We start from the raw sequence: 25,572 nt of genomic DNA, 5'->3' as shown, positions 1-25,572 counted from the left end.
TGACCCTCCGACAGTGCGGCACTCCCTCAGTACTGATCCTCTGACAGTGCGGCACTCCCTCAGTACTGATCCTCCGACAGTGCAGCACTCCCTCAGTACTGACCCTCTGACAGTGCGGCACTCCCTCAGTACTGATCCTCTGACAGTGCGGCACTCCCTCAGTACTGACCCTCCGACAGTGTGGCACTCCCTCAGTACTGACCCTCCGACAGTGTGGCACTCCCTCAGTACTGACCCTCCGACAGTGTGGCACTCCCTCAGTACTGACACTCCGACAGTGTGGCACTCCCTCAGTGCTGACCCTCTGACAGTGCGGCACTCCCTCAGTACTGACCCTCTGACAGTGCCGCACTCCCTCAGTACTGACCCTCTGACAGTGGAGCACTCCCTCAGTACTGCCCCTCTGACAGTCTGGCACTCCCTCAGTACTGCCCCTCCGACAGTGCAGCACTCCCTCAGTTCTGACCCTTTGACAGTGTGGCACTCCCTCAGTACTAACCCTCTGACAGTGCGGCGCTCCCTCAGTACTGACACTCTGACAGTGCGGTGCTCCCTCAGTACTGACCCTCGGACAGTGCTGCACTCCCTCAGTACTAACCCTCTGACAATGCAGCTCTCCCTCAGTACTGACCCTCTGACAAGTGCAGTGCTCCCTTAGTACTGACCCTCGGACAGTCTGGCACTCCCTCAGTACTGACCCTCTGACAGTGCGGGTCTCCCTCAGTACTGACACTCTGACAGTGCGGTGCTCCCTCAGTACTGACCCTCGGACAGGGCTGCATTCCTCAGTACTGACACTCTGACAGTGCTGCACTCCCTCATTACTGACCCTCAGACATTGCGGCGCTCCCTCAGTACTGACCCTCCGACAGTGCGACGCTCCCTCAGTACTGACCCTCGGACAGAGCGGCACTCTCTCAGTACTGACCCTCGGACAGCGTGGCACTCCCTCAGCACTGACCCTCGGACAGCGTGGCACTCCCTCATTACTGACGCTCTGCCAGTTCGCATTCCCTCATTACTGACCCTCTGCGATGTTGTGAAATTGTATCTTGACTCACTTTGCCTCTCTCTAACCCTTTCCCCATCTGTCCTCTCTCTCACCAGGACGTATGGAGCATCACACAACTGAAATGATGGATGAGGTACTTTACCTTCTCGAATATTCTCTCTTTCATTCGGACCCAAGCCATTGGAATTGAGCCCGCCTGTACTGGCCTCTTGTCTCCGACTCTGGACCCCAACCCTTTCAGGAAGGCCTGGATGTCTTGAAGAGTACACCGAGGAGATGTACCAGAACCCTCTCAGAAATGAGGAACACGAGTATAATCCGCAGAGAGCGGATTGTCCTCCTGAAAGCTGAGAAGAGTCAGGGGGTGGTTCCAAAGATGTGCACGTTGGTTGGATTGGCCATGATAAATTCCTCCTTCATGTCCAAACGGTCAGTCGGGGCATTGTCTCAGATAGGGTGCTCTTTCCAAGGGTCGGTGCAATCTCAATGGGATGAACGTCCTCCTTCTGCACTGTCGAGATTCTGGGCTGGATTCTCCGTTCCCCAATGCCGAAACCGTGTTCGGCGACGGTGTGGGGAATCCGTTTTTGCTCCAAAATCGGGAGCAGTGCCTGTTTTTGAATTCTCCGCTCCCTGAAAAGCGACAGACTCCAGGAGTACGCCTCGCTGATTATCCACGGACTCAGGCAATACCCCGCGATGCTCCGTCTCCGACCGGCCGGGTTCCCGACGGAGTGGGACTCTCATGGCCCCAGCCATTCGGGAACCTCGCGTAACGGCTGCGATCTCAGTCCGGGGCCGCCACACTCGAGGGACAGCTGATCCGCGGGAGCTCCATTCGGGGCTGGGGCCACTGTGGGCGGGCGGTACGGAGCGCGTAAGCGATCTGAGGGGGGCACTATTTGCCGGTCAAGGTTTGCAGGCTGAATGCGCCATTGAGCACGGTGCGGATGCTGCAGGCCTCCGGCGTGCCCTTGGCCAGCCTAGGAACTGGAAATGCTGAGAGCCATATCGGCAGCTAGATACACCACACCACAGACACAGAGTAAAGCTCCCTCTACACTGTCCCCATCAAACACTCCCAGGACAGGTACAGCACGGGGCGAGATAGAGAGTAAAGCTCCCTCTACACTGTCCCCATCAAACACTCCCAGGACAGGTACAGCACTGGGTTAGATACAGAGTAAATCTCTCTCTACACTCTCCCCATCAAACACTCCCAGGACAGGTACAGCACTGGGTTAGATACAGAGTAAAGCTCTCTCTACACTCTCCCCATCAAACACTCCCAGGACAGGTACAGCACGGGGTTAGATACAGAGTAAAGCTCCCTCTACACTCTCCCCATCAAACATTCCCAGGACAGGTACAGCACGGGGTTAGATACAGAGTAAAGCTCCCTCTACACTGTCCCCATCAAACACTCCCAGGACAGGTACAGCACGGGGTTAGATACAGAGTAAAGCTTCCTCTACACTGTCCCCATCAAACACCCCCAGGACAGGTACAGCACGGGGTTAGATACAGAGTAAAGTTCCCTCTACACTGTCCCCATCAAACACTCCCAGGACAGGTACAGCACGGGGTTAGATACAGAGTAAAGCTCCCTCTACACTGTCCACATCAAACACTCCCAGGACAGGTACAGCACGGGGTTAGATACAGAGTAAAGCTCCCTCTACACTCTCCCCATCAAACATTCCCAGGACAGGTACAGCACGGGGTTAGATACAGAGTAAAGCTCCCTCTACACTGTCCCCATCAAACACTCCCAGGACAGGTACAGCACGGGGTTAGATACAGAGTAAAGCTTCCTCTACACTGTCCCCATCAAACACTCCAGGACAGGTACAGCACGGGGTTAGATACAGAGTAAAGTTCCCTCCACACTGTCCCCATCAAACACTCCCAGGACAGGTACAGCACGGGGTTAGATACAGAGTAAAGCTCCCTCTACACTGTCCCCATCAACCACTCCCAGGACAGGTACAGCACGGGGTTAGATACAGAGTAAAGCTCCCTCGACACTGTCCCCATGAAACACTCCCAGGACAGGTACAGCACGGGGTTAGATACAGAGTAAAGCTCCCTCGACACTGTCCCCATGAAACACTCCCAGGACAGGTACAGCACGGGGTTAGATACAGAGTAAAGCTCCCTCTGCACTGTCCCCATTAAACACCCCCAGGACAGGTACAGCACAGGGTTAGATACAGAATAAAGCTCCCCCTACACTGTCCCCATCAAACACTCCCAGGACAGGTACAGCACGGGGTTAGATACAGAGTAAAGCTCCCTCTACACTGTCCCCATCAAACACTCCCAGGACAGGTACAGCATGGGGGTTAGATATAGAGTAAAGCTCCCTCTACACTGTCCCATCAAGCTGTGTGATTGAGGAGCTGCTTAGCTGGTATGCATTGTGAGAGTTGTTGACAATCATTGCTCTGCAAAAGTAATAATCGCCTTCCTGCAGCTCCTTCAACTGAGGGTGGTGAAGATCATGCTGGACAAGTCGGAGGAAGTGGTTGAGAGCGTGATGGGCCTTCGGGAACATAGTCCTGCCCGGACAGAGGATGTGTCGAAGGAGAATAATCCTCTGAAAGGTGTAGCCGCTGACTACTGTCCTCTGCAATCTCAGAAGCCAACCCTGTATGCAGAGGTGATCAGAGGTAAGACCCCACATTACAGCCCTCAGAGCATGGCATCTCTCAGCCCTCTCTCCGTCACTCTCCCTGTATCTCTGTCTTTGCTCTCTGTCTTCGCTCTCTGTCTTCGCTCTCTGTCTTCGCTCTCTGTCTTCGCTCTCTGTCTTCGCTCTCTGTCTTCGCTCTCTGTCTTCGCTCTCTGTCTTCGCTCTCTGTCTTCGCTCTCTGTCTTCGCTCTCTGTCTTCGCTCTCTGTCTTCGCTCTCTGTCTGGGGCTGGTTTAGCTCACTTGGCTAAATCACTGGCTTTTAAAGCAGACCAAGCAGGCCAGCAGCACGGTTCGATTCCTGTACCAGCCTCCCCGGACAGGCGCCGGAATGTGGCGACTAGGGGCTTTTCACAGTAACTTCATTGAAGCCTACTCGTGACAATAAGAGATTTTCATTTTCATCTTACTCTCCCACTCTAACTACCTGTCTCTGTTTCTCTGACTCATTATCCTTCACTTTCTATCTCAACCACTGTCACTGTCTACCCCTCACTCGTAACGACACTCTGACCCTCGCTCTCACACTCTGACCCTCGCTCTCACACTCTGACCCTCGCTCTCACACTCTGACCCTCGCTCTCACACTCTGACCCTCGCTCTGTCTCTCTCTCTCCCCATCGACCTGCCTGTCTCTCTCCCCATCGACCTGCCTGTCTCTCTCTCTCTGTCGCCCTGTCTCTCTCTCTCCATCGCCCTGTCTCTCTCTCTCTCCATCGCCCTGTCTCTCTCTCTCCATCGCCCTGTCTCTCTCTCTCCATCGCCCTGTCTCTCTCTCTCCATCGCCCTGTCCCTCTCCTCGCCCTGTCCCTCTCCCTCTCCCTCCCCCTGTCCCTCTCCCTCTCCCTCCCCCTGTCCCTCTCCCTCCATCGCCCTGTCCCTCTCTCTCTCCATCGCCCTGTCCCTCTCCCTCTCCATCGCCCTGTCCCTCTCCATCGCCCTGTCCCTCTCGCTCCATCGCCCTGTCTCTCTCTCTCCATCGCCCTGTCCCTCTCTCTCCATCGCCCTGTCTCTCTCTCTCCATCGCCCTGTCCCTCTCCATCGCCCTGTCCCTCTCTCTCCATCGCCCTGTCTCTCTCTCCATCGCCCTGTCTCTCTCTCTCTCCATCGCCCTGTCCCTCTCTCTCCATCGCCCTGTCCCTCTCCCTCCATCGCCCTGTCCCTCTCTCTCCATCGCCCTGTCTCTCCCTCTCCATCGCCCTGTCCCTCTCTCTCTCCATCGCCCTGTCTCCCTCTCCATCGCCCTGTCCCTCTCCCTCTCCATCGCCCTGTCCCTCTCTCTCTCCATCGCCCTGTCTCTCTCTCCACCGCCCTGTCTCTCTCTCCACCGCCCTGTCTCTCTCTCCACCGCCCTGTCTCTCTCTCCACCGCCCTGTCTCTCTCTCCACCGCCCTGTCTCTCTCTCCACCGCCCTGTCTCTCTCTCCACCGCCCTGTCTCTCTCTCCACCGCCCTGTCTCTCTCTCCACCGCCCTGTCTCTCTCTCCACCGCCCTGTCTCTCTCTCCACCGCCCTGTCTCTCTCTCCATCGCCCTGTCTCTCTCTCCACCGCCCTGTCTCTCTCTCCACCGCCCTGTCTCTCTCTCCATCGCCCTGTCCCTCTCTCTCCATCGCCCTGTCCCTCTCTCTCCATCGCCCTGTCTCTCTCTCTCCATCGCCCTGTCCCTCTCCCTCCATCGCCCTGTCCCTCTCCCTCCATCGCCCTGTCCCTCTCCCTCCATCGCCCTGTCCCTTTCTCTCTCTCTCTCTCCATCGCCCTGTCCCTCTCCCTCCATCGCCCTGTCCCTCTCCCTCCATCGCCCTGTCCCTCTCCCTCCATCGCCCTGTCCCTTTCTCTCTCTCTCCATCGCCCTGTCCCTTTCTCTCTCTCTCCATCGCCCTGTCCCTTTCTCTCTCTCTCCATCGCCCTGTGTCTCTCTCTCTCCACCGCCCTGTCTGTCTCTCTCTCTCTCCATCGCCCTGTCTGTCTCTCCATCGCCCTGTCTGTCTCTCTCTCTCTCCATCGCCCTGTCTGTCTCTCTCTCTCTCCACCGCCCTGTCTGTCTCTCTCTCTCTCCCCATCGCCCTGTCTGTCTCTCCATCGCCCTGTCTGTCTCTCTCTCTCCATCGCCCTGTCTCTCTCTCTCTCCATCGCCCTGTCTGTCTCTCCATCGCCCTGTCTGTCTCTCTCTCTCTCCATCGCCATGTGTCTCTCTCTCTCCATCGCCCTGTGTCTCTCTCTCTCCATCGCCCTGTGTCTCTCTCTCTCCATCGCCCTGTCTCTCTCTCTCTCCATCGCCCTGTCTCTCGCTCCATCGCCCTGTCTCTCTCTCCATCGCCCTGTCTCTCGCTCCATCGCCCTGTCTCTCGCTCCATCGCCCTGTCTCTCGCTCTCCACCGCCCTGTCCCTCTCCCTCCATCGCCCTGTCTCTCTCTCGCTCCATCGCCCTGTCTCTCTCGCTCCCCATCGCCCTGTGTCTCTCTCTCCCCATCGCCCTGTGTGTCTATCTCTCTCCATTGCCCTGTTTCTCTATCGCCCTTTCTCTCCATCTCTCTTTATCTTCGATGTGAATCTGCTGTTTAAGTTACCAGACATGTGAAGGAGCACATGGGACTTAGAAACACCTCTGACTATCTGTCTCTGGTCCGCTCTCTCAGGGAGTCGGCACAGTGAGTTATCGACACCCGTCTACGGGAATCTCCTCACTACCCTGGGGAACAGCAGCTGTACAGATTTCTCCAGCGACAGCACCAATTGCAGGAAGAAGCCCACGCTGTCAATCAGTGAACAGCATCTCATCGGTAAGGAGAATCACATCCTGAGGACACATATGGAGGAGGTTACAGAGATAGGGAGGGATTTAGGGGCTGGAGGAGGTTACAGAGATAGGGAGGGATTTAGGGGCTGGAGGAGGTTATAGAGATAGGGAGGGTTGTAGAGGCTGTAGGAAGCTACAGAGATAGGGAGGGATTTAGGGGCTGGAGGAGGTTACAGAGAAAGGGAAGGATTTAGGGACTGGAGGAGGCTACAGAGATAGGGAGGGGTATGGGGGCTGGAGGAGTTGACAGAGGTAGGGATGGGTGTAGGGACTGGAGGAGGGTACAGAGATAGGGAGGGATGTAGGGGCTGGAGGAGGTTACATATATAGGGAGGGGTGTAGAGGGCTGGAGGAGGTTACAGAGATAGGGAGGGGTGTTGGGAGCTGGAGGAGGTAACAGTGATAGGGAGGGATGTAGGGGCTGGAGGAGGTTACAGAGATAGGGAGTGGTGTAGGGGCTGCAGGAGGTTACAGAAATAGGGAGGGATTTAGGGGCTTCAGAAGGTAACAGAGATAGGGAGGGGTGTCGGGGCTGGAGGAGGTTACAGAGATAGGGATGGGTGTAGGGGCTGGAGGAGTTTACAGAGATAGGGAGGGATGTAGGGGCTGGAGGAGGTTACAGAGATGGGAAGGGATGTAGGGGCTGGAGGAGGTTACAGGGATAGGGAAGGGTGTAGGGGCCGGAGGAGGTTACAGAGATAGGGAGGGTTGTAGAGGCTGGAGGAGTTGACAGAGATTGGGACGGGTGTAGGGATTGGAGGAGGTTACAGAGATACGGAGGGATGTAGGGGCTGGAGGAGGTTACATATATAGGGAGGGGTGTAGAGGGCTGGAGGAGGTTACAGAGATAGGGAGGGGTGTCGGGAGCTGGAGGAGGTAACAGTGATAGGGAGGGATTTGGGGGCTGGAGGAGGTTACAGAGATAGGGAGGGGTGTAGGGTCTGGAGGAGGTTACAGAGATGGGGAGGAGTGTGGGGGCTGGAGGAGTTTATAGAGATAGGGAGGGGTGTAGGGGCTGGAGGAGTTTACAGAGATAGGGAGGGGTGTAGGGGCTGGAGGAGGTTACAGAGATAGGGAGGGATTTGGAGGCTGGAGGAGGTTACAGAGATAGGGAGGGGTGTAGGGGCTGGAGGAGTGTACAGAGATAGGGAGTCTTGTAGGGGGCTGGAGGAGTTTACAGAGATAGGGAGGGATGTAGGGGCTGGAGGAGGTTACAGAGATAGGGAGGGGTGTAGGGGCTGCAGGAGGTTACAGAAATAGGGAGGGATTTAGGGGCTTTAGAAGGTAACAGAGATAGGGAGGGGTGTCGGGGCTGGAGGAGATTACAGAGATAGGGAGGGTGTAGGGGCTGGAGGAGGTTACAGAGATAGGGATGGGTGTAGGGGCTGGAGGAGTTTACAGAGATAGGGAGTGTTGTAGGGGGCTGAAGGAGGTAACAGTGATTGGGAGGGATGTAGGGACTGGAGGAGGTTACAGAGATAGGGAGGGGTGTCGGGGCTGGAGGAGGTTACAGAGATAGGGAGGGGTGTAGAGGCTGGAGGAGGTTACAGAGATCGGGAGGGGTGTAGGGACTGGAGGAGGTTACAGAGATAGGGAGGGATGTAGGGGCTGGAGGAGGTTACAGAGATAGGGAGGGGTGTCGGGAGCGGGAGGAGGTAACAGTGATAGGGAGTGATGTAGGGGCCCGAGGAGGTTACAGAGATAGGGAGGGATGTAGGGGCCGGAGGAGGTTACAGAGATAGGGAGGGTTGTAGGGGACTGGAGGAGGTTACAGAGATAGGGAGGGGTGTAGGGGCTGGAGGAGGTTACAGAGATATGGGAGGGGTTGTAGGTGCTGGAGGAGGTTACAGCGATCGGGAGGGATGTAGAGGCTGGCGAGAGGTTACAGAGATAGGGGAGGGTGTACGAGGCTGGAGGAGGTTACAGAGAATAGGAGGGGTGATGTAGAGGGCTGGAGGAGGTTCCGATATAGGGAGGGGTGTTAGAGGCTGGAGGAGGTTACAGAGATAGGGAGGGGTGTTGGTTTAGGGGCTGGAAGAGGTTACAGAGATAGGGGGGTTGCTAGGGCTGGCAGGAGGTACAGAAATAGGGAGGGATTCAGGGGCTTTAGAAGGTAACAGAGATAGGGAGGGGTGTAGGGGCTGGAGGAGGTTACAGAGATAGGGAGGGTGTAGGGGCTGGAGGAGGTTACAGAGATGGGAGGGGTGTAGGGGCTGGAGGAGGTACAGAGATAGGGATGGGTGTAGGGGCTGGAGGAGTATACAGAGATAGGGAGGGGTGTAGGGGCTGGAGAATGTTCAGAGATAGGGAGTGTTGTAGGGGGCTGAAGGAGGTTACAGAGATAGGGAGGGATGTAGGGGCTGGAGGAGGTTGCAGAGATAGGGAGGGGTGTCGGGGCTGGAGGAGGTTACAGAGATAGGGAGGGGTGTCGGGGCTGGAGGAGGTTACAGAGATAGGGAGGGGTGTAGGGGCTGGAGGAGTTTATAGAGATAGGGAGTGTTGTAGGGGGCTGGAGGAGTTTACAGAGATAGGGAGGGATGTAGGGGCTGGAGGAGGTTACAGAGATAGGGAGGGATGTAGAGGCTGGAGGAGTTTATAGAGATAGGGACTGTTGTAGGGGGCTGGAGGAGTTTACAGAGATAGGGAGGGATGTAGGGGCTGGAGGAGGTTACAGAGATAGGGAGGGATGTAGGGACTGGAGGAGGTTACAGAGATAGGGAGGGGTGTAGGGGCTGGAGGAGGTTACAGAGATAGGGAGGGTGTCGGGGCTGGAGGAAGTTACAGAGATAGGGATGGATGTAGGGGCTGGAGGAGGTTACAGAAATAGGGAGGGATTTAGGGGCTTTAGAAGATAACAGAGATAGGGATGGGTGTAGGGGCTGGAGGAGTTTACAGAGATAGGGAGTGTTGTAGGGGGCTGAAGGAGGTTACAGAGATAGGGAGGGTGTAGGGGCTGGAGGAGGTTGCAGAGATAGGGAGGGGTGTCGGGCTGGAGGAGGTTACAGAGATAGGGAGGAGGTGTCGGGGCTGGAGGAGGTTACATAGATAGGGAGGGTGTAGGGGCTGGAGGAGGTTACAGAAATAGGGAGGGATTTAGGTGGCTTCAGAAGGTACAGAGATAGGGAGGGATTTGGAGGGCTGGAGGAGGTTACAGAGATGGGGAGGGAGGCCGGGCCTCGGAGGTTGCAGAGATAGGGAGGTTGTAGAGGGCTGGAGGAGGTTACAGAGATACGGAGGGATGTAGGGGCTGGAGGAGGTTACATATATAGGGAGGGGTGTAGAGGGCTGGAGGAGGTTACAGAGATAGGGAGCGGTGTCGGGAGCTGGAGGAGGTAACAGTGATAGGGAGGGATGTAGGGGCTGGAGGAGGTTACAGAGATAGGGAGGGGTGTAGGGGCTGCAGGAGGTTACAGAGATATGGAGGGATTTGGGGGCTGGAGGAAGTTACAGGGATAGGGAGGGGTGTAGGGGCCGGAGGAGGTTACAGAGATAGGGAGGGTTGTAGAGGCTGGAGGAGGTTACAGAGATCGGGAGGGGTGTAGGGGCTGGAGGAGGTTACAGAGATAGGGAGGGGTGTCGGGGCTGGAGGAGGTTACAGAGATAGGGAGGGTGTAGGGGCTGGAGGAGGTTACAGAGATAGGGAGGGATGTAGAGGCTGGAGGAGGTTACAGAGATCGGGAGGGGTGTCGGGGCTGGAGGAGGTTACAGAGATCGGGAGGGGTGTCGGGGCTGGAGGAGGTTACAGAGATAGGGAGGGGTGTAGGGGCTGGAGGAGGTTACAGAGATAGGGAGGGTGTCGGGGCTGGAGGAAGTTACAGAGATAGGGAGGGTGTAGGGGCTGGAGGAGGTTACTGAGATAGGGATGGGTGTAGGGGCTGGAGGAGTATACAGAGATAGGGAGGGGTGTAGGGGCTGGAGAATGTTCAGAGATAGGGAGTGTTGTAGGGGGCTGAAGGAGGTTACAGAGATAGGGAGGGATGTAGGGGCTGGAGGAGGTTGCAGAGATAGGGAGGGGTGTCGGGGCTGGAGGAGGTTACAGAGATAGGGAGCGGTGTCGGGGCTGGAGGAGGTTACAGAGATAGGGAGGGGTGTAGGGGGCTGGAGGAGTTTACAGAGATAGGGAGGGATGTAGGGGCTGGAGGAGGTTACAGAGATAGGGAGGGATGTAGAGGCTGGAGGAGTTTATAGAGATAGGGAGTGTTGTAGGGGGCTGGAGGAGTTTACAGAGATAGGGAGGGATGTAGGGGCTGGAGGAGGTTACAGAGATAGGGAGGGATGTAGGGACTGGAGGAGGTTACAGAGATAGGGAGGGGTGTAGGGGCTGGAGGAGGTTACAGAGATAGGGAGGGGTGTAGAGGCTGGAGGAGGTTACAGAAATAGGGAGGGATTTAGGGGCTTTAGAAGATAACAGAGATAGGGATGGGTGTAGGGGCTGGAGGAGTTTACAGAGATAGGGAGTGTTGTAGGGGGCTGAAGGAGGTTACAGAGATAGGGAGGGGTGTAGGGGCTGGAGGAGGTTGCAGAGATAGGGAGGGGTGTCGGGGCTGGAGGAGGTTACAGAGATAGGGAGGGGTGTCGGGGCTGGAGGAGGTTACATAGATAGGGAGGGGTGTAGGGGCTGGAGGAGGTTACAGAAATAGGGAGGGATTTAGTGGCTTCAGAAGGTAACAGAGATAGGGAGGGATTTGGAGGCTGGAGGAGGTTACAGAGATGGGGAGGGAGGCCGGGCTCGGAGGTTGCAGAGATAGGGAGGTTGTAGAGGGCTGGAGGAGGTTACAGAGATACGGAGGGATGTAGGGGCTGGAGGAGGTTACATATATAGGGAGGGGTGTAGAGGGCTGGAGGAGGTTACAGAGATAGGGAGCGGTGTCGGGAGCTGGAGGAGGTAACAGTGATAGGGAGGGATGTAGGGGCTGGAGGAGGTTACAGAGATAGGGAGGGGTGTAGGGGCTGCAGGAGGTTACAGAGATATGGAGGGATTTGGGGGCTGGAGGAAGTTACAGGGATAGGGAGGGGTGTAGGGGCCGGAGGAGGTTACAGAGATAGGGAGGGTTGTAGAGGCTGGAGGAGGTTACAGAGATCGGGAGGGGTGTAGGGGCTGGAGGAGGTTACAGAGATAGGGAGGGGTGTCGGGGCTGGAGGAGGTTACAGAGATAGGGAGGGATGTAGAGGCTGGAGGAGGTTACAGAGATCGGGAGGGGTGTCGGGGCTGGAGGAGGTTACAGAGATCGGGAGGGGTGTCGGGGCTGGAGGAGGTTACAGAGATAGGGAGGGGTGTAGGGGCTGGAGGAGGTTACAGAGATAGGGAGGGATGTAGAGGCTGGAGGAGGTTACAGACAGAGGGTGGGCTGTAGAGGGCTGGAGGAGGTTACAGAGATAGGGAGGGGTGTCGGGAGCTGGAGGAGGTAACAGTGATAGGGAGTGATGTAGGGGCCCGAGGAGATTACAGAGATAGGGAGGGGTGTAGGGGCTGCATAAGGTTACAGAGATAGGGAGGGATTTGGAGGCTGGAGGAGGTTACAGAGATAGGGAGGGATGTAGGGGCTGGAGGAGGTTACAGAGATAGGGAGGGGTGTAGGGGCTGCAGGAGGTTACAGAAATAGGGAGGGATTTAGGGGCTTTAGGAGGTTACAGAGATAGGGAGGGGTGTAGGGGCTGCAGGAGGTTACAGAGATATGGAGGGGTGTAGGGGCTGGAGGAGGTTACAGAGATATGGAGGGATTTGGGGGGTGGAGGAAGTTACAGGGATAGGGAGGTATTTGGGGGCTGGAGGAGGTAACCGAGATAGGGCAGCTTGGAGGGGCTGGAGGAGTTTACAGAGATGGGGATGTTTTTAAGCGCTGGAAGTGGTAACAGATATGGAGGGATTTGGGGGCTGGAGGAATTTATCGAGTTCGGGAGGGATTTGAGCGCTGGAGGAGGTTACGGAAATTGTGAACGATTTAGGGGCTAGAGGAGGTTACAGAGATAGATAGGGATTTAGGGGATAAGGAGGTTACAGAGATAGGGAAGGATTTAGAGGCTGGAGCAGGTTACAGAGATAGAACAAAGAACAGAGAAAATTACAGGACAGGAACAGGCCCTTTTGCCCTCCCAGCCTGCGCCAATCCAGATCCTTTATCTAAACCTGTCACCTATTTTCCAAAGATCTACTTCCCTCTGTTCCCGCCCATTCATATATCTGTCGTGATGCATCTTAAATGATGCTATTGTACCCGCCTCTACCAACCCCGCTTGCAAAGTGTTCCAGGCACCCAACACCCTCTGCGTAAAAAACTTTCCACGCACATCTCCCTTAAACTTTCCCCCTCTCAACTTGAAACCGTGACCCCTTGTAATTGACACCCCCACTCTTGGAAAAAGCTTGTTGCTATCTACTCTGTCCATACCTCTCATAATTTTGTAGACCTCAATCAGGTCCCCACTCAACCTCCATCTTTCCAATGAAAACAATCCTAATCTACTCAACCTTTCTTCATAGCTAGCCCCCTCCATACCGGGCAACATCCTCGTGAACCTCCTCTGCACCCTCTCCAAAGCATCCACATCCTTCTGGTGATGTGGCGACCAGAACTGCACGCAGTATTCCAAATGTGGCCTAACCAAAGTCCGATACAACTGTACTCTTGTACTCATGATGGAACCATCAATTCACCAGACACGTGTTTCCGATATGAATCTAGGCTTTAATCAACTTACTTCAGAGCCAGCCTGTTACCCGTTGATGAACTCGTAGTGAACCAGGCTGACTCTGGACAAGGGTACTTATACAGCAGCACTAGAGGGAGGAGTCATGGGCGGAGCCAAGGGTAGAGCCCAGAACAAGTTCCTGAGTACTCCCAGCGCTACTCCCCCTAGTGGTTGGATAGCGCTACTGCGCTTACAAAGACAGTGTGAATTATCATATATATATTACATTCACCACATTCACCTCCTGCAAAAATCAAGTCCGGCGGGGGTGGTGGTCTACAACGTCCGTCTGTCCGGCGGTCGAATTGTCCGCTGAGATCTGCGGAGCACTGGGGTTGCAGCCTCTTGCGGTGGCTGGATGGGTGTAGTGTGCTGGGGTACGATGGCGGACTCCAGGGAGGGTTCTATCCGAGCTTCATACTCTCCTGGTTCGACTGGGGACGCTGGGGGCTGGCCGGCGCGGGTGTGCGGAACTGGTGGAGCGAGCTCGTGGGCTCGGGCGCGCAAGGGGGCGGCAGCATAGGGTGTAGGGTGAGAGGTCCTTCTGTGGGGGTAGGGAGGCGCTGGATCCGGCGGGTGCCAGATCCCGGAGGGATACAGTGTCCTGATGGCCGTTAGGGAACTCGACGAATGTGTACTGAGGGTTGGAGTGGAGCAGGCGCACCTTCTCAACAAGGGGGTCGGTTTTGTGCCCCCTGACGTGTTTCTTCAGAAGTACGGGACCCGGCGTCCTCAGCCATGCCGGAAGTGAGACCCCCGTGGTAGTGCCCCTGGGAAAGATGAAGAGCCTCTCGTGGGGGGTCTGGTTGGTCGCCGTGCACAAAAGGGACCTAATAGCGTGGAGCGCGTCTGGGAGGACTTCCTGCCACTGGGAGACTTGGAGCTTTCTAGACCGGAGGGTCAGTAGGACGGTCTTCCAGACCGTCGCATTCTCCCTCTCCACCTGCCCGTTCCCCCTGGGGTTATAGCTGGTAGTCCTGCTCGAGGCGATGCCCTTGTCGAGCAGGTACTGATGCAGCTCGTCGCTCATGAAGGACGAACCCCGGTCGCTGTGCACGTAGCTGGGGAAACCAAACAGGGTGAAGATGCTATGCAGGGCCCTAATGGCTGTGTGGGAGGTCATGTCGGGGCACGGGATAGCGAATGGGAAATGGGAGAACTCGTCTACGACGTTTAAGAAGAAAACATTCTTGTTAGTTGAGGGGAGTGGCCCTTTGAAATCAATCGTGAGGCGTTCAAAGGGCCTAGAAGCCTTGACCAGGTGGGCCCTGTCTGGTCTATAGAAGTGTGGTTTGCACTCTGCACAGATCGGGCAGTCCCTGGTGACCACTTTTACCTCCTCGTTGGAGAAAGGCAGGTTTCAGGCCCTGATGTAGTGGGCGAGCCAGGTGACCCCCGGGTGGCAGAGGTCATTGTGGATGACTTTTAATCGGTCGATCTGCGCACTGGCGCATGTCCCGCGGGATAGGGCATCCGGAGGCTCGTTGAGCTTCCCGGGTCAATATTTAATATCGTAATTGTCGGTGGAGAGTTCGATCCTCCACCTCAGAATTTTGTCATTTTTAATTTTGCCCCTTTGCGAGTTATCGAACGTGAAGGCAACCGATCTTTGGTCGGTGAGGAGGGTGAACCTCCTACCTGCGAGGTAGCGCCTCCAGTAACGGATAGCCTCCACAATGGCTTGTGCTTCTTTCTCGACTGAGGAGTGTGGGAGTTCAGAAGCGGAGAGGGTACAGGAGAAAAATGCAACTGGTCTCCCTGCCTGATTTAGTGTGGCTGCTAGAGCTACCTCTGAGGCGTCGTTCTCTACCTGAAATGGGGTGGATTCATCCACCGCCCGCATGGCCGCTTTGGCGATGTCCTCCTTGATGCAGCTGAAGGCCTGGCACGCCTCAGCTGACAGGGGAAATCGTGTGGCCTTAAAGAGTGGGCGGGCTTTGTCCGCATATTGAGGGACCCACTGGGCCTAGTAGGAAAAGAAGCCCAAGCACCGTTTGAGGGCCTTGGGGCAATGGGGGAGGGGGAGGTGCATACGGTCCAGGTCTGGGCCCAGGATCTGTTTTCCACGACATAGCCGAGGATGGCTAGTCTGCTTGTGCGGAAAACGCATTTCTCCTTGTTGGACGTGAGGTTCAGTTTTTGGGCCGTCTGGAGAAAACGGTGGAGGTTGGCGTCGTGGTCCTGCTGGTCATAGCCGCAGATGGTGACATTGTCCAAGTACGGAAACGTGGCCTGCAGCCCGTACTGGTCCACCATTTGGTCCATTGCTCGTTGGAACACCGAGACAGTGCAGCACTCCCTCAGTACTGACCCTCTGACAGTGCGGTGCTCCCTCAGTACTGACCCTCTGACAGTGCGGTGCTCCCTTAGTAATGACCCTCCGACAGTGCGGCATTCCCTCAGTACTGACCCTCTGACAATGCAGCGCTCCCTCAGTACTGAACCTCTGACAGTGCGGCACTCCCTCAGTACTGACCCTCTGACAGTGCGGCGCTCCCTCAGTACTGACCCTCTGACAGTGCGGTACTCCCTCAGTACTGACCCTCTTGACAGTGCGGCTCTCCCTCAGTACTGACCCTCTGACAGTGCGGCGCTCCCTCAGTACTGACCCTCTGACAGTGCGGCGCTCCCTCAGTACTGACCCTCTGACAGTGCGGCGCTCCCTCAGTACTGACCCTCTGACAGTGCGGCGCTCCCTCAAACTGACCCTCTGACAGTGTGGCGCTCCCTCAGTACTGACCCTCTGACAGTGCGGTACTCCCTTAGTAATGACCCTCCGACAGTGTGGCGCTCCCTCAGTACTTTTTTACTACCTAATTCTCTTTTTTCCAATTAAGGCAGAATTTAGTGTGGCCAGTCCACCTACCCACCACATCATTAGGTTGTGTGGGTGAAGCACTGGCAGACACGGGGAGGATATGCAAACGCCACACTGACAGTGATCCTGGGGCCTGGATTCAACATTGTGAGGTAGCAGTGTGCCGCCGTGCCGCCCCTCTGCTCCCTCTGTACTGACTCTCGGAGATCACGGCAAAATCTGTTCGGCAACCTGATGCCGTCTTTCTTTCCTCTCCACTCCCTCCATCCCCACCCTGGATACGAGGTCCCAGCACCGTGGGCTTTGAGATCGAGCCTGTCACAACACAGTGAGGGTGTATAATCCGAGCGTTCCATTTCTCCTACAGGAGTCACCACCTCCCGAGGGAAGTCGCGTTCACTCCAGATCTGCAAGGGACAACCGGACCCCCGGCCTCACTGTGATCCTGAGCAGGTTGGCCGGGAGCTGAGGGAGGTCCTAAGTCTACACAGCCTATCTTCCGACGATCCTGACTACTGCAACCTGGAGACCGGTAAGCCACCGCATCTGCTTAGAACATAGAATCATAGAATTTACAGTGCAGAAGGAGGCCATTCGGCCCATCGAGTCTGCACCGGCTCTTGGAAAGAGCACCCTACCCAAGCCCACACCTCCACCCTATCCCCATAACCCAGTAACCCCACCCAACACTAAGGGCAATTTTGGACACTAAGGGCAATTTTGGACACTAAGGGCAATTTATCACGGCCAATCCACCTAACCTGCACATCTTTGGACTGTGGGAGGACACCAGAGCACCCAGAGGAAACCCACGCAGACACGGGGAGAACGTGCAGACTCCGCATAGACAGTGACCCAGCGGGGAATCGAACCTGGGACCCTGGCGCTGTGAAGCAATTGTGCTAATCACAACATACAGTGCAGAAGGAGGCCATTCGGCCTATCGAGTCAGCACCGACCCACTTAAGCCCTCACTTCCACCCTATCCCCATAACCCAATAACCCCTCCTAACATTTTTGGTCAATTTAGCATGGCTAATCCACCTAACAGCACATCTTTCGGGACTTGTGGGAGGAAACCGGAGCACCCGGAGGAAACCCACACAGAAATGGGGAGAACGTGCAGACTCCACACAGACAGTGACCCAGCCGGGAATCGAACCTGGGACCCTGGCGCTGTGAAGCCACAGTGCTATATACTTGTACTACCGTGCTTCCTGCGTCCAATTCGCACAACTCTGTCAATGGGACTCATTGCAGCCGGTTTCTCACAGATTCCGGATTGGTTCAGTTTTCCAGAAGGATTCTGAATATCGCTGGGTGGGTGAGCAGAGAGCTGGGAGGGACAGAGGGAATCGGGCCCAGGCGGCGATGACTCGCAAATCGAGCTGCTAACCCACCGCAGACCCCGTTAATGGAGCCTACATTCTAACCGCTACTCTCTTCTGGACAGATTCCGCTGTAGATGGCCCTCCGCCCTTACCCGATAAGGTATGGGGTTGCGCCCCAGTGCTCCCCTGCACTGCTGGGCAGCAGCTTGCAGCCGTAGGCCAGGATTCGGCAATCATGCAGACAGAGGCCCAGAGCCTGAAGAGCACCCATGAGAGGAGTCAGGACTACAGCCACCAAGGACTAGCAGGTGAGGCCAAGATCCCTGACTCCCAGCCCCCCTCTCCTCAATCTGGACTGCTGGGGCATCCTCTGCACCTTTGGAGAGTGGGAGGTCCTGCGAGTTAAGCCAGAAAGAAAAGCGCCGAGCGGATGTCCGAAACGCCAATTCGACTGTGCGGGCCATCGCTCTACCCCTCCCTCGCCAATCCATGCTTAGTTTGTCTTTTTTTCCCCTCTCTCTCCACCAGGAGCTGTCCCAGCTGCCAGCCACGTCCAGTCCGGCCAGGGCCCGCCCACCATGACCGCCTCCGAGATCTTCAATTCAGGGAACCGTCACACAACGCTTGGCCCCTTGGCTATCCTGATATCCCCACCCAACCCTGAGTGGTGCCGGCGGCCCGAGAGTGACGGCGGCCTGGGAGGAACAGGAGGAGGTGGCTTCGACACGCAACAGTTGATCGGCAAGAGTGTGTCGTGCCCGAGCCAGGTCGGGAAGCATCCCTCTGGGTCCAACCTACAGCCCGAGGAGGACGAGTGGACGGGGTGAATGGTCGATGGAAGGGATTGAGGGATTTTGGCAACGGGGTTGATGACTCCGATCAAGGGGCTGATCAGAACCAGGCTCGATTAACAGCGAGCCTGGCCCAAAAGGGGCTGAACAGCCTTTACCCGATCATTGAACTATCTCCCAAAAATCGCAGCGTTTATTTATGAGCAATACTCAAACTGAGACTTCTGATGGAACAGAAATCAGGTCGATCTAGGGGACGCTCGCTGTCGTTACAACTCAATTATGGACTTGCCTTGGTGGCTCACTGCTGTGATATTGTCTGAAATATAATGTTACAATTTGTTACAGAACTGTTTGTCTGTTTTATTGTGACTTTGGCAAAGGGGTTCGACACAGGCCTTATGACGTGAGGGGACCAGACCCACTCACCTCCCAGACCAAGCTCCCCATCAGAGCCACAGCAATGGAATGTTCACACTGAGCTCAGAGCGCCATCTCCTCTGTCTCTACCCTCTCTCCCTGTCACTGAGTGACATAGCGGGAGAGAGAGACACAGAGAGAGTGACAGAGAGTGAGAGACAGAGCGTGAGAGACAGAGAGTGAGAGACAGAGTGAGAGACAGAGAGTGGGAGACAGAGAGTGAGAAACAGTGAGAGAAAGGGAGTGAGAGACAGAGAGTGAGAGACAGAGAGTGAGAGACAGAGAGTGAGAGACAGAGAGTGGGAGACAGAGAGTGGGAGACAGAGAGTGGGAGACAGAGAGTGGGAGACAGAGAGTGGGAGACAGAGAGTGGGAGACAGAGTGAGAGACAGAGAGTGGGAGACAGAGAGAGAGGGGAGACAGAGAGAGAGGGACAGAGAGAGAGGGACAGAGAGAGAGGGGAGACAGAGAGAGAGGGACAGAGAGAGAGGGGAGACAGGGAGAGAGAGGGGACAGAGAGAGAGAGAGGGGAGACAGAGAGAGAGTGGAGACAGAGAGAGGGGAGACAGCGAGAGAGGGACAGAGAGAGACGGGAGACAGCGAGGGACAGAGAGTGAGAGACAGAGAGTGAGAGACAGAGAGTGAGAGACAGAGAGTGAGAGACAGAGAGTGAGAGAAAGGGAGTGAGAGACAGAGAGTGAGAGACAGAGAGTGGGAGACAGAGAGTGGGAGACAGAGAGTGAGAGACATAGAGTGGGAGACAGAGAGTGGGAGACAGAGAGTGAGAGGCAGAGAGAGAGGGAGACAGAGAGAGGGGAGACAGAGAGAGGGGAGACAGAGAGAGAGGGGAGACAGAGAGAGAGGAACAGAGAGAGACGGGAGACAGCGAGGGACAGAGAGTGAGAGACAGAGAGTGAGAGACAGAGAGTGAGAGAAAGGGAGTGAGAGACAGAGAGTGAGAGACAGAGAGTGAGAGACAGAGAGTGGGAGACAGAGAGTGGGAGACAGAGAGTGGGAGACAGAGAGTGGGAGACAGAGAGTGAGAGACAGAGAGTGAGAGACAGAGAGTGAGAGACAGAGAGGGGAGACAGAGAGAGGGGAGACAGAGAGAGAGGGACAGAGAGAGAGGGGACAGAGAGAGAGAGGGGGGAGACAGAGAGAGGGGAGATAGAGAGAGAGGGGAGACAGAGAGTGAGAGACAGAGAGAGGGGAGACAGAGAGAGAGGGGAGACAGAGAGAGAAAGGGAGAGACAGACAGAGAGAGAGGGGAGCCAGAGAGGGAGAGACAGAGAGGGGAGACAGAGAGAGGGGAGACAGAGAGAGGGGAGACAAAGAGAGGGGAGACAGAGAGAGGGAGACAGAGAGAGGGGAGACAGAGAGAGTGGGGAGACAGAGAGAGAGGAGACAGAGAGAGGGGAGACAGAGAGAGGGGAGACTGAGAGAGGGGAGACAGAGAGAGGAGACAGAGAGAGGGGAGACAGAGTGGGGAGACAGAGAGAGAGGAGACAGAGAGAGGGGAGACAAAGAGGAGAGACAGAGAGAGGTGAGACACAGAGAGGGGAGACACAGAGGAGGGGAGACACGAGAGGAGAGGGGGGGCACAGAGAGGGGGGAGACAGAGAGGGGAGACAGAGAGAGGGGAGACAAGAAGAGGAGGAGACAGCGAGGAGAGGAGGACAGAGAGAGGGGAGACAGAGAGAGTGGGGAGACACAGAGAGGGGAGACAGAGAGAGGGCAGACAGAGAGAGAGGGGAGAAGACAGAGAGAGAGGGGAGACAGAGAGAGAGGGGAGACAGAGAGAGGGGAGACAGAGAGAGAGGGAAGAGACAGAGAGGACAGAGAGAGGGGAGACAGAGAGAGGGGGAGACAGAGAGAGGGGAGACAGAGAGAGAGGAGACAGAGAGAGGGGAGACAGAGAGGGGAGACAGAGAGAGGGGAGACAGGGAGAGAGGGGAGACAGAGAGAGAGGAGGACAGAGAGAGGGGAGACAGAGAGAGGGGAGACAGAGGGGGGGAGACAGAGAGAGAGGGGTGACAGAGAGAGAGGGGAGACAGAGAGAGAGAGACAGAAAGAGAGGAGACAGAGAGGGGAGACAGAGAGTGGGGGAGACAGAGAGAGAGGGGAGACAGAGAGAGAGAGACAGAAAGAGAGGAGACAGAGAGGAGACGGAGAGACAGAGAGAGAAGTTGGGTCAGAGAGAGAGTCAGGGAGGCAGAGGGAAAGACAGAGAGAGACAGACAGAGGGGGCAGACAGAGAGAGGGGGGAGACAGAGAGTGGGGGAGACAGAGAGATAGGGGAGACAGAGAGTGAGAGTCCTAGGGAGAGAGGTGAGACAGAGAAAGAGACAGATGAGTGAGAGACAGAGTGAGGTGAAGACCATGGCGAAGGCAGAAGAGAGTGCACCCACGGCACAGGCCCGCCCGCCGATCGGTGGGCCCCGATCGCGGGCCAGGCCACCGTGGGGGCAACCCCCGGGGTCAGATCGCCCCCGCGCACCCCCAGGACCCCAAGCTCCCACCGGTCAGGTAGGTGTTTTGATTCCCTCCGGCGGGACTTCGGCCCTGACCGGCGCAGCGCGATTCCCACCCCCACCGAATCTCGGGTGGCGGAGAATTCGGGACACGGGCGGGGGCGGGATTGCTGCCGGAACTCTGGGCGATTTCTTCGACCCGGGTGGGGGGGGGGGGGGGGGGGGGTCGTAGAAGCCCGCCCCTGGTCAAGAATGGAGCCAGGGCCTCTCAGCACCTTGTGTCTGGGCCATCAGGGTACCATGATGGGCTGTACAGTGTGTACCAGGAGCGAGGGTGGAAGCAAAATTCTCCCCACAAGCAATCGAACTCAGAGTTTTATTGTGAGTTCCATCCTCGAAGGTGTGGTATTGGTGCGGAGCGTTATACAGACGTCAAAGTCCCGCTGGCAGGCAGGGAATGGACACCGTCATAGCCTGGTGTCATCTTTACTTCTTCCTCCGGAAACTCTTGTTTGGCCACCACTCCCCTCAACCCGTAACTCCTGTCAAGACAAAGACAACATCAGCAGCTTCAGAGAAGGACCGGCCTACACCCGATAATCCTGATGCCTGCAGGCTCAGACTTTGGGGGCGCAAGTCTACGATCGTGGGACAGAGGTATCACAACGGCGCGGGACGGTCACGGGCACTCCACAGGGGGCCAGCACGGCGCTTGGAGTGGTTCATGCTGCTCCAGCCTCACTTCCTGGTGCGCACTAGGGGGGCGGCGACATGCGCGGTGGCTTTACGGAACGCGCCGGCCCCGACACAACATGGCGCGGGGGTTCTAGGGCCGGAATGCGCAATAAAGTAGGCCCGGGAGGAGGAGAGGCCGGCCCGCTGATTGGTGGGCCCCAATCGCGTACCAGACCCTATCGGAGCCCCCCCCCCCCCCCCCCCCCCCCCCCACCACAGGCCGCCCCCCCCAAACCTTCACGCAGAGTTCCTGCCGGCAGCGACCAAGAGTGGACGGCGCCGGCAGGACTCTGCTTTTTCTGCGCCGCTGCTCAGCCCATCCAGGACGGAGAATCGGCGGCCCGGCCTCGTACAGCGGCCCGTGACCGCACCGTTGGCACCGATTCTCTGCACCTTGGAGAATCGCGCGCCGGCATCAGGGCGGCGTGGCGTGGTTGCGGCAATTCTCCGGCCCGGCGCAGTGCTGGGAGAATCACGCCCTAGTCCCCAAACAAAATGATCAGACCTTGTGGGCCAACGTGGGACTGATAGACCAGGCCTTGTGACTCAGCCTGAGCCAAAGACCAGGCCTTGTGGGTCAGACTGAGGCATATAGACAAGGCTCTGGACAGCCTCTGGCCTATAGACCGGCGATGGATAACCTGAGACCTACAAACAGGCCTTATGGGCAATCTGAGGTATACACCAGACCGGGGACAACCTGAGGCCTGCAGACCAGGCCTTCTGCGCATTATGAGGCCTATAGACAAGGCAACATGAGTCCTAAAGACCAGGCCTGAGACAACCTGAAGCCCATAGACCAGGCCCTAGATAACCTGAGGACTATAGACCAAGCACTGGGTAACCTGAGACCTGTAGACAGGCTTTGTGGGCAACCTGAGGCATATAGACAAGACCTAGGATAACTTGAGACCTATATAGCGGACATTGTGGGCAACATGGGTCCTATATGCCTGGGAAACCTGAGGCCCATAGGCCAGACCCTGGATAACCTGAGGTCTATAAACCAGACCTTGTGGGCAATCTGAAGCCTATAGGACAGACCCTGGACAATCTGAGGCCCATAGATCAGGCCTGGGACAACCTGAGACCCATAGACCAGGCCCGAGACAACCTGAGGCCTGTAGACCAGGCTAGATCAGCCTGAGGCCTAGGTTCCAAGCCTTGTGGGCTACAGGAAGCCTACAGACCATTTCCCAGTGAACCTGAGGCCTATAGACCAGGCCTGTGACAACTTGAGGACTGTAGAGCAGGCCCGGACAATCTGTAGCCTATAGACCAGGCCTCTTTGGGCAATATGAGGCCTATGAGCCAGGCCAAAGACAGCCCGAGGCCCATAGATGAAGCCCAAGATAAACTGAGGCCTATAGACAAGGTCTTGTGAGAAACATAAGGCCTATAGACCAGACCTTCTGGATAGCCTGGGCCTACAAACCAGCCCCTGAGGCTTAGTGACCAGGCCTTGTGTGCAATATGAGGCCTATGGACCAGGCACTGGAAAACCTTAGATCCATAGATCAGGTCTTGGAAAACCTGAGGCCTATAGACCATGCCCTGGACAGCCCAAGGCCTGTAGACCAGGCTTTATGTTCAACCTGAGGCCTATAGACCAGGCCTTGTGGGCAACATGAGGCCTATAGAACAGGCCTTGGACAACCTGAGGCCTAAACCTGGACAGCATGGTAGCACTGTGGCTTCACAGTGCCAGGGTCCCAGGTTCAATCCCCCGCTGGGTCACTGTCTGTGAGGAGTCTGTACGTTCTCCCCGTGTCTGTGTAGGTTTCCTCCGGGTGCTCCGGTTTCCTCCCACAGTCCAAAGACGTGCAGGTTAGGTGGATTGGGCGTGATAAATTGCCCTTAGTGACCAAAAAAAGGTTAGATGGGGTTTATTGGGTTACGGGGATAGGGTGGAAGTGAGGGCTTAAGTGGTTCGGGGCAGACACGATGGGCCAAATGGCCTCCTTCCGCACTCCTTCTATGTTCTAAAGACTAGACCCTGGACACCCTAAGGCCTATAGATGAGGCCCTGGACAATCTGAGGCCAATAGACCAGGCCTTGTGGGCCAACATCAGGCCTACAGACAGGACAGTTGACTCTAGACATGGAGGCAGCTCAACATCACCTTTGTTAATGGGGATGGGCATTAAATGCTGGCCTAACCAGCGAAGCCCCATGTCCAATGAAACAAGCAAAAATAGAGCTGGACCAATGTCAGGACTGGGCAAGGTGAAGCCAATAAGAAGGAGTCTGGGACACATCAGCTCCAGAGACAGATTCTGGGATAATGTTAGGCCTGGAGACCAAGTCAGGGATTCCAGGGTGGTTACGGTCTTGCCGTGGGACCAACTGAGGCCTTCAGACAAGGCCATGGGCAACGTGAGGCCTAGAAAAAGGGTTCATGGACACAGAGATGCCAATAGATAGGACCTGGGCATCAAGAATCCCATAGGACCAGCCTGGGAAAATGTGAGGCTTAGAGGCCAGTCTTGGTCAAATGTGTTGCCTACAGGAAAAGGCATGGGGCATTCAGCAGCAGATAGAAGATGCCTGGGCCTCAGGAAACCTATAAACAAGGCCTGGACCATGGTTAAGAATGGAGGCCCTGGCTAACATGGGTCCCAGAAAACAGGCCAGGAAAATAGTATGCTCTACAGATGATAGGGAGAATGGCATCACGGTAGCATAGTGGTTAGCACAATTGCTTCACAGCTCCAGGGTCCCAGGTTCGATTCCAGCTTGGGTCACTGTCTGTGCGGAGTCTGCACATCCTCCCCGTGTTGTGCGTGGGTTTCCTCCGGGTACTCCGGTTTTCCTCCCACAGTCCAAAGATGTGCAGGTTAGGTGGATTGGCCATTGCTAAATTGCCCTTAGTGTCCAAAATTGCCCTTAGTGTTGGGTGGGGTTACTGGGTTATGGGGATCGGGTGGAGGTGTTAACCTTGGGTAGGGTGCTCTTTCCAGGAGCCGGTGCAGACTCGATCGGCCGAATGGCCTCCTTCTGCACTGTAAAATCTATGAAAAAGAATGTGAATGGGCCTCCAGGGCCTCCTCTCTGCCGGTGAGGATGTTTTAGCGATACAATCACTCACCAGGTGAAGAGTGTTTCCCTCGAGCCAGTGAGTCCAACCCCGGTCTCTCTTCTCGCCCCTCTGTGAGCAGATTAGTCGATCACCATCCCAAGAAACTGTTGTCTGGAAATGAAATGGTGAAACTCACAAATCCTAGAACAAAGTGCGGTGCTGCCTCAGTACTGACCCTCCGACAGTGCAGCGCTCCCTCAGTACTGACCCTCCGACAGTGCGGCACTCCCTCAGTACTGACCCTCCGACAGTGCGGCACTCCCTCAGTATGACCCTCGACATTGCAGCACTCCTCAGTATTGACTCCCGACAATGCAGCACTCCCTCAGTATTGACCCTCCGACAGTGCAGCACTCCCTCAGTACTGACCCTCCGACAGTGCGTCAATCCCTCATTATTGACTCTCCGACAATGCAGCACTCCTCAGTATTGACCTCTGGCAGTGCAGCACTCCCTCAGTACTGACCCTCTGACAGTGCGGCACTCCCTCAGTACTGACCCTCTGATAATGCGGCACTCCCTCAGTACTGACATTCCAACAGGGCAGCTGGCCCTCAGTGACCCTCTGACAGTGCGCACTCCCTCAGTACTGACCCTCAGTGCGGCACTCCCTCAGTACTGACCCTCAGTGCGCACTCCCTCAGTACTGACACTCTGACAGTGCGACACTCCCAGTACTGACCCTCAGTGCGGCACTCCCTCAGTACTGACACTCTTGACAGTGCGACACTCCC

The 25,572-nt window shown here is 56.3% G+C and overlaps 1 protein-coding gene and 1 long non-coding RNA gene across 5 annotated transcripts in view; one reads left to right on the top strand and one right to left on the bottom strand.

Annotated features, from left to right (window-relative positions):
• LOC119950948 overlaps positions 1–18,482 on the top strand; it is a 37,574-nt gene extending 19,092 nt beyond the window's left edge. For 2 of the 3 annotated variants that reach the window (XM_038773960.1, XM_038773959.1), the window contains exons 7-12: positions 1,108–1,145; positions 3,489–3,684; positions 6,342–6,485; positions 16,378–16,542; positions 17,464–17,649; positions 17,870–18,482. In XM_038773960.1, the coding sequence (XP_038629888.1) occupies positions 1,108–1,145; positions 3,489–3,684; positions 6,342–6,485; positions 16,378–16,542; positions 17,464–17,649; positions 17,870–18,168 (1,028 nt within the window). In that variant the 3' untranslated portion in view covers positions 18,169–18,482. The remainder of the gene's footprint in view (positions 1–1,107; positions 1,146–3,488; positions 3,685–6,341; positions 6,486–16,377; positions 16,543–17,463; positions 17,650–17,869) is intronic. The other variant, XM_038773961.1, reaches the window with a different exon arrangement.
• A 2,903-nt stretch (positions 18,483–21,385) lies between these two features.
• LOC119951071 overlaps positions 21,386–25,572 on the bottom strand; it is a 7,427-nt gene continuing 3,240 nt past the window's right edge. For both annotated transcript variants that reach the window (XR_005457486.1, XR_005457485.1), the window contains exons 2-3: positions 24,848–24,949; positions 21,386–21,565 (exon numbers count right to left, since the gene is read on the bottom strand). This is a non-coding gene — a long non-coding RNA (uncharacterized LOC119951071). The remainder of the gene's footprint in view (positions 21,566–24,847; positions 24,950–25,572) is intronic.

This window comes from Scyliorhinus canicula, chromosome 16 (assembly GCF_902713615.1).
Source record: "Scyliorhinus canicula chromosome 16, sScyCan1.1, whole genome shotgun sequence".
In the NCBI taxonomy this organism is placed as follows: Eukaryota; Metazoa; Chordata; class Chondrichthyes; order Carcharhiniformes; family Scyliorhinidae; genus Scyliorhinus; species Scyliorhinus canicula.
This window is presented reverse-complemented; position numbering and strand designations above follow the sequence as displayed.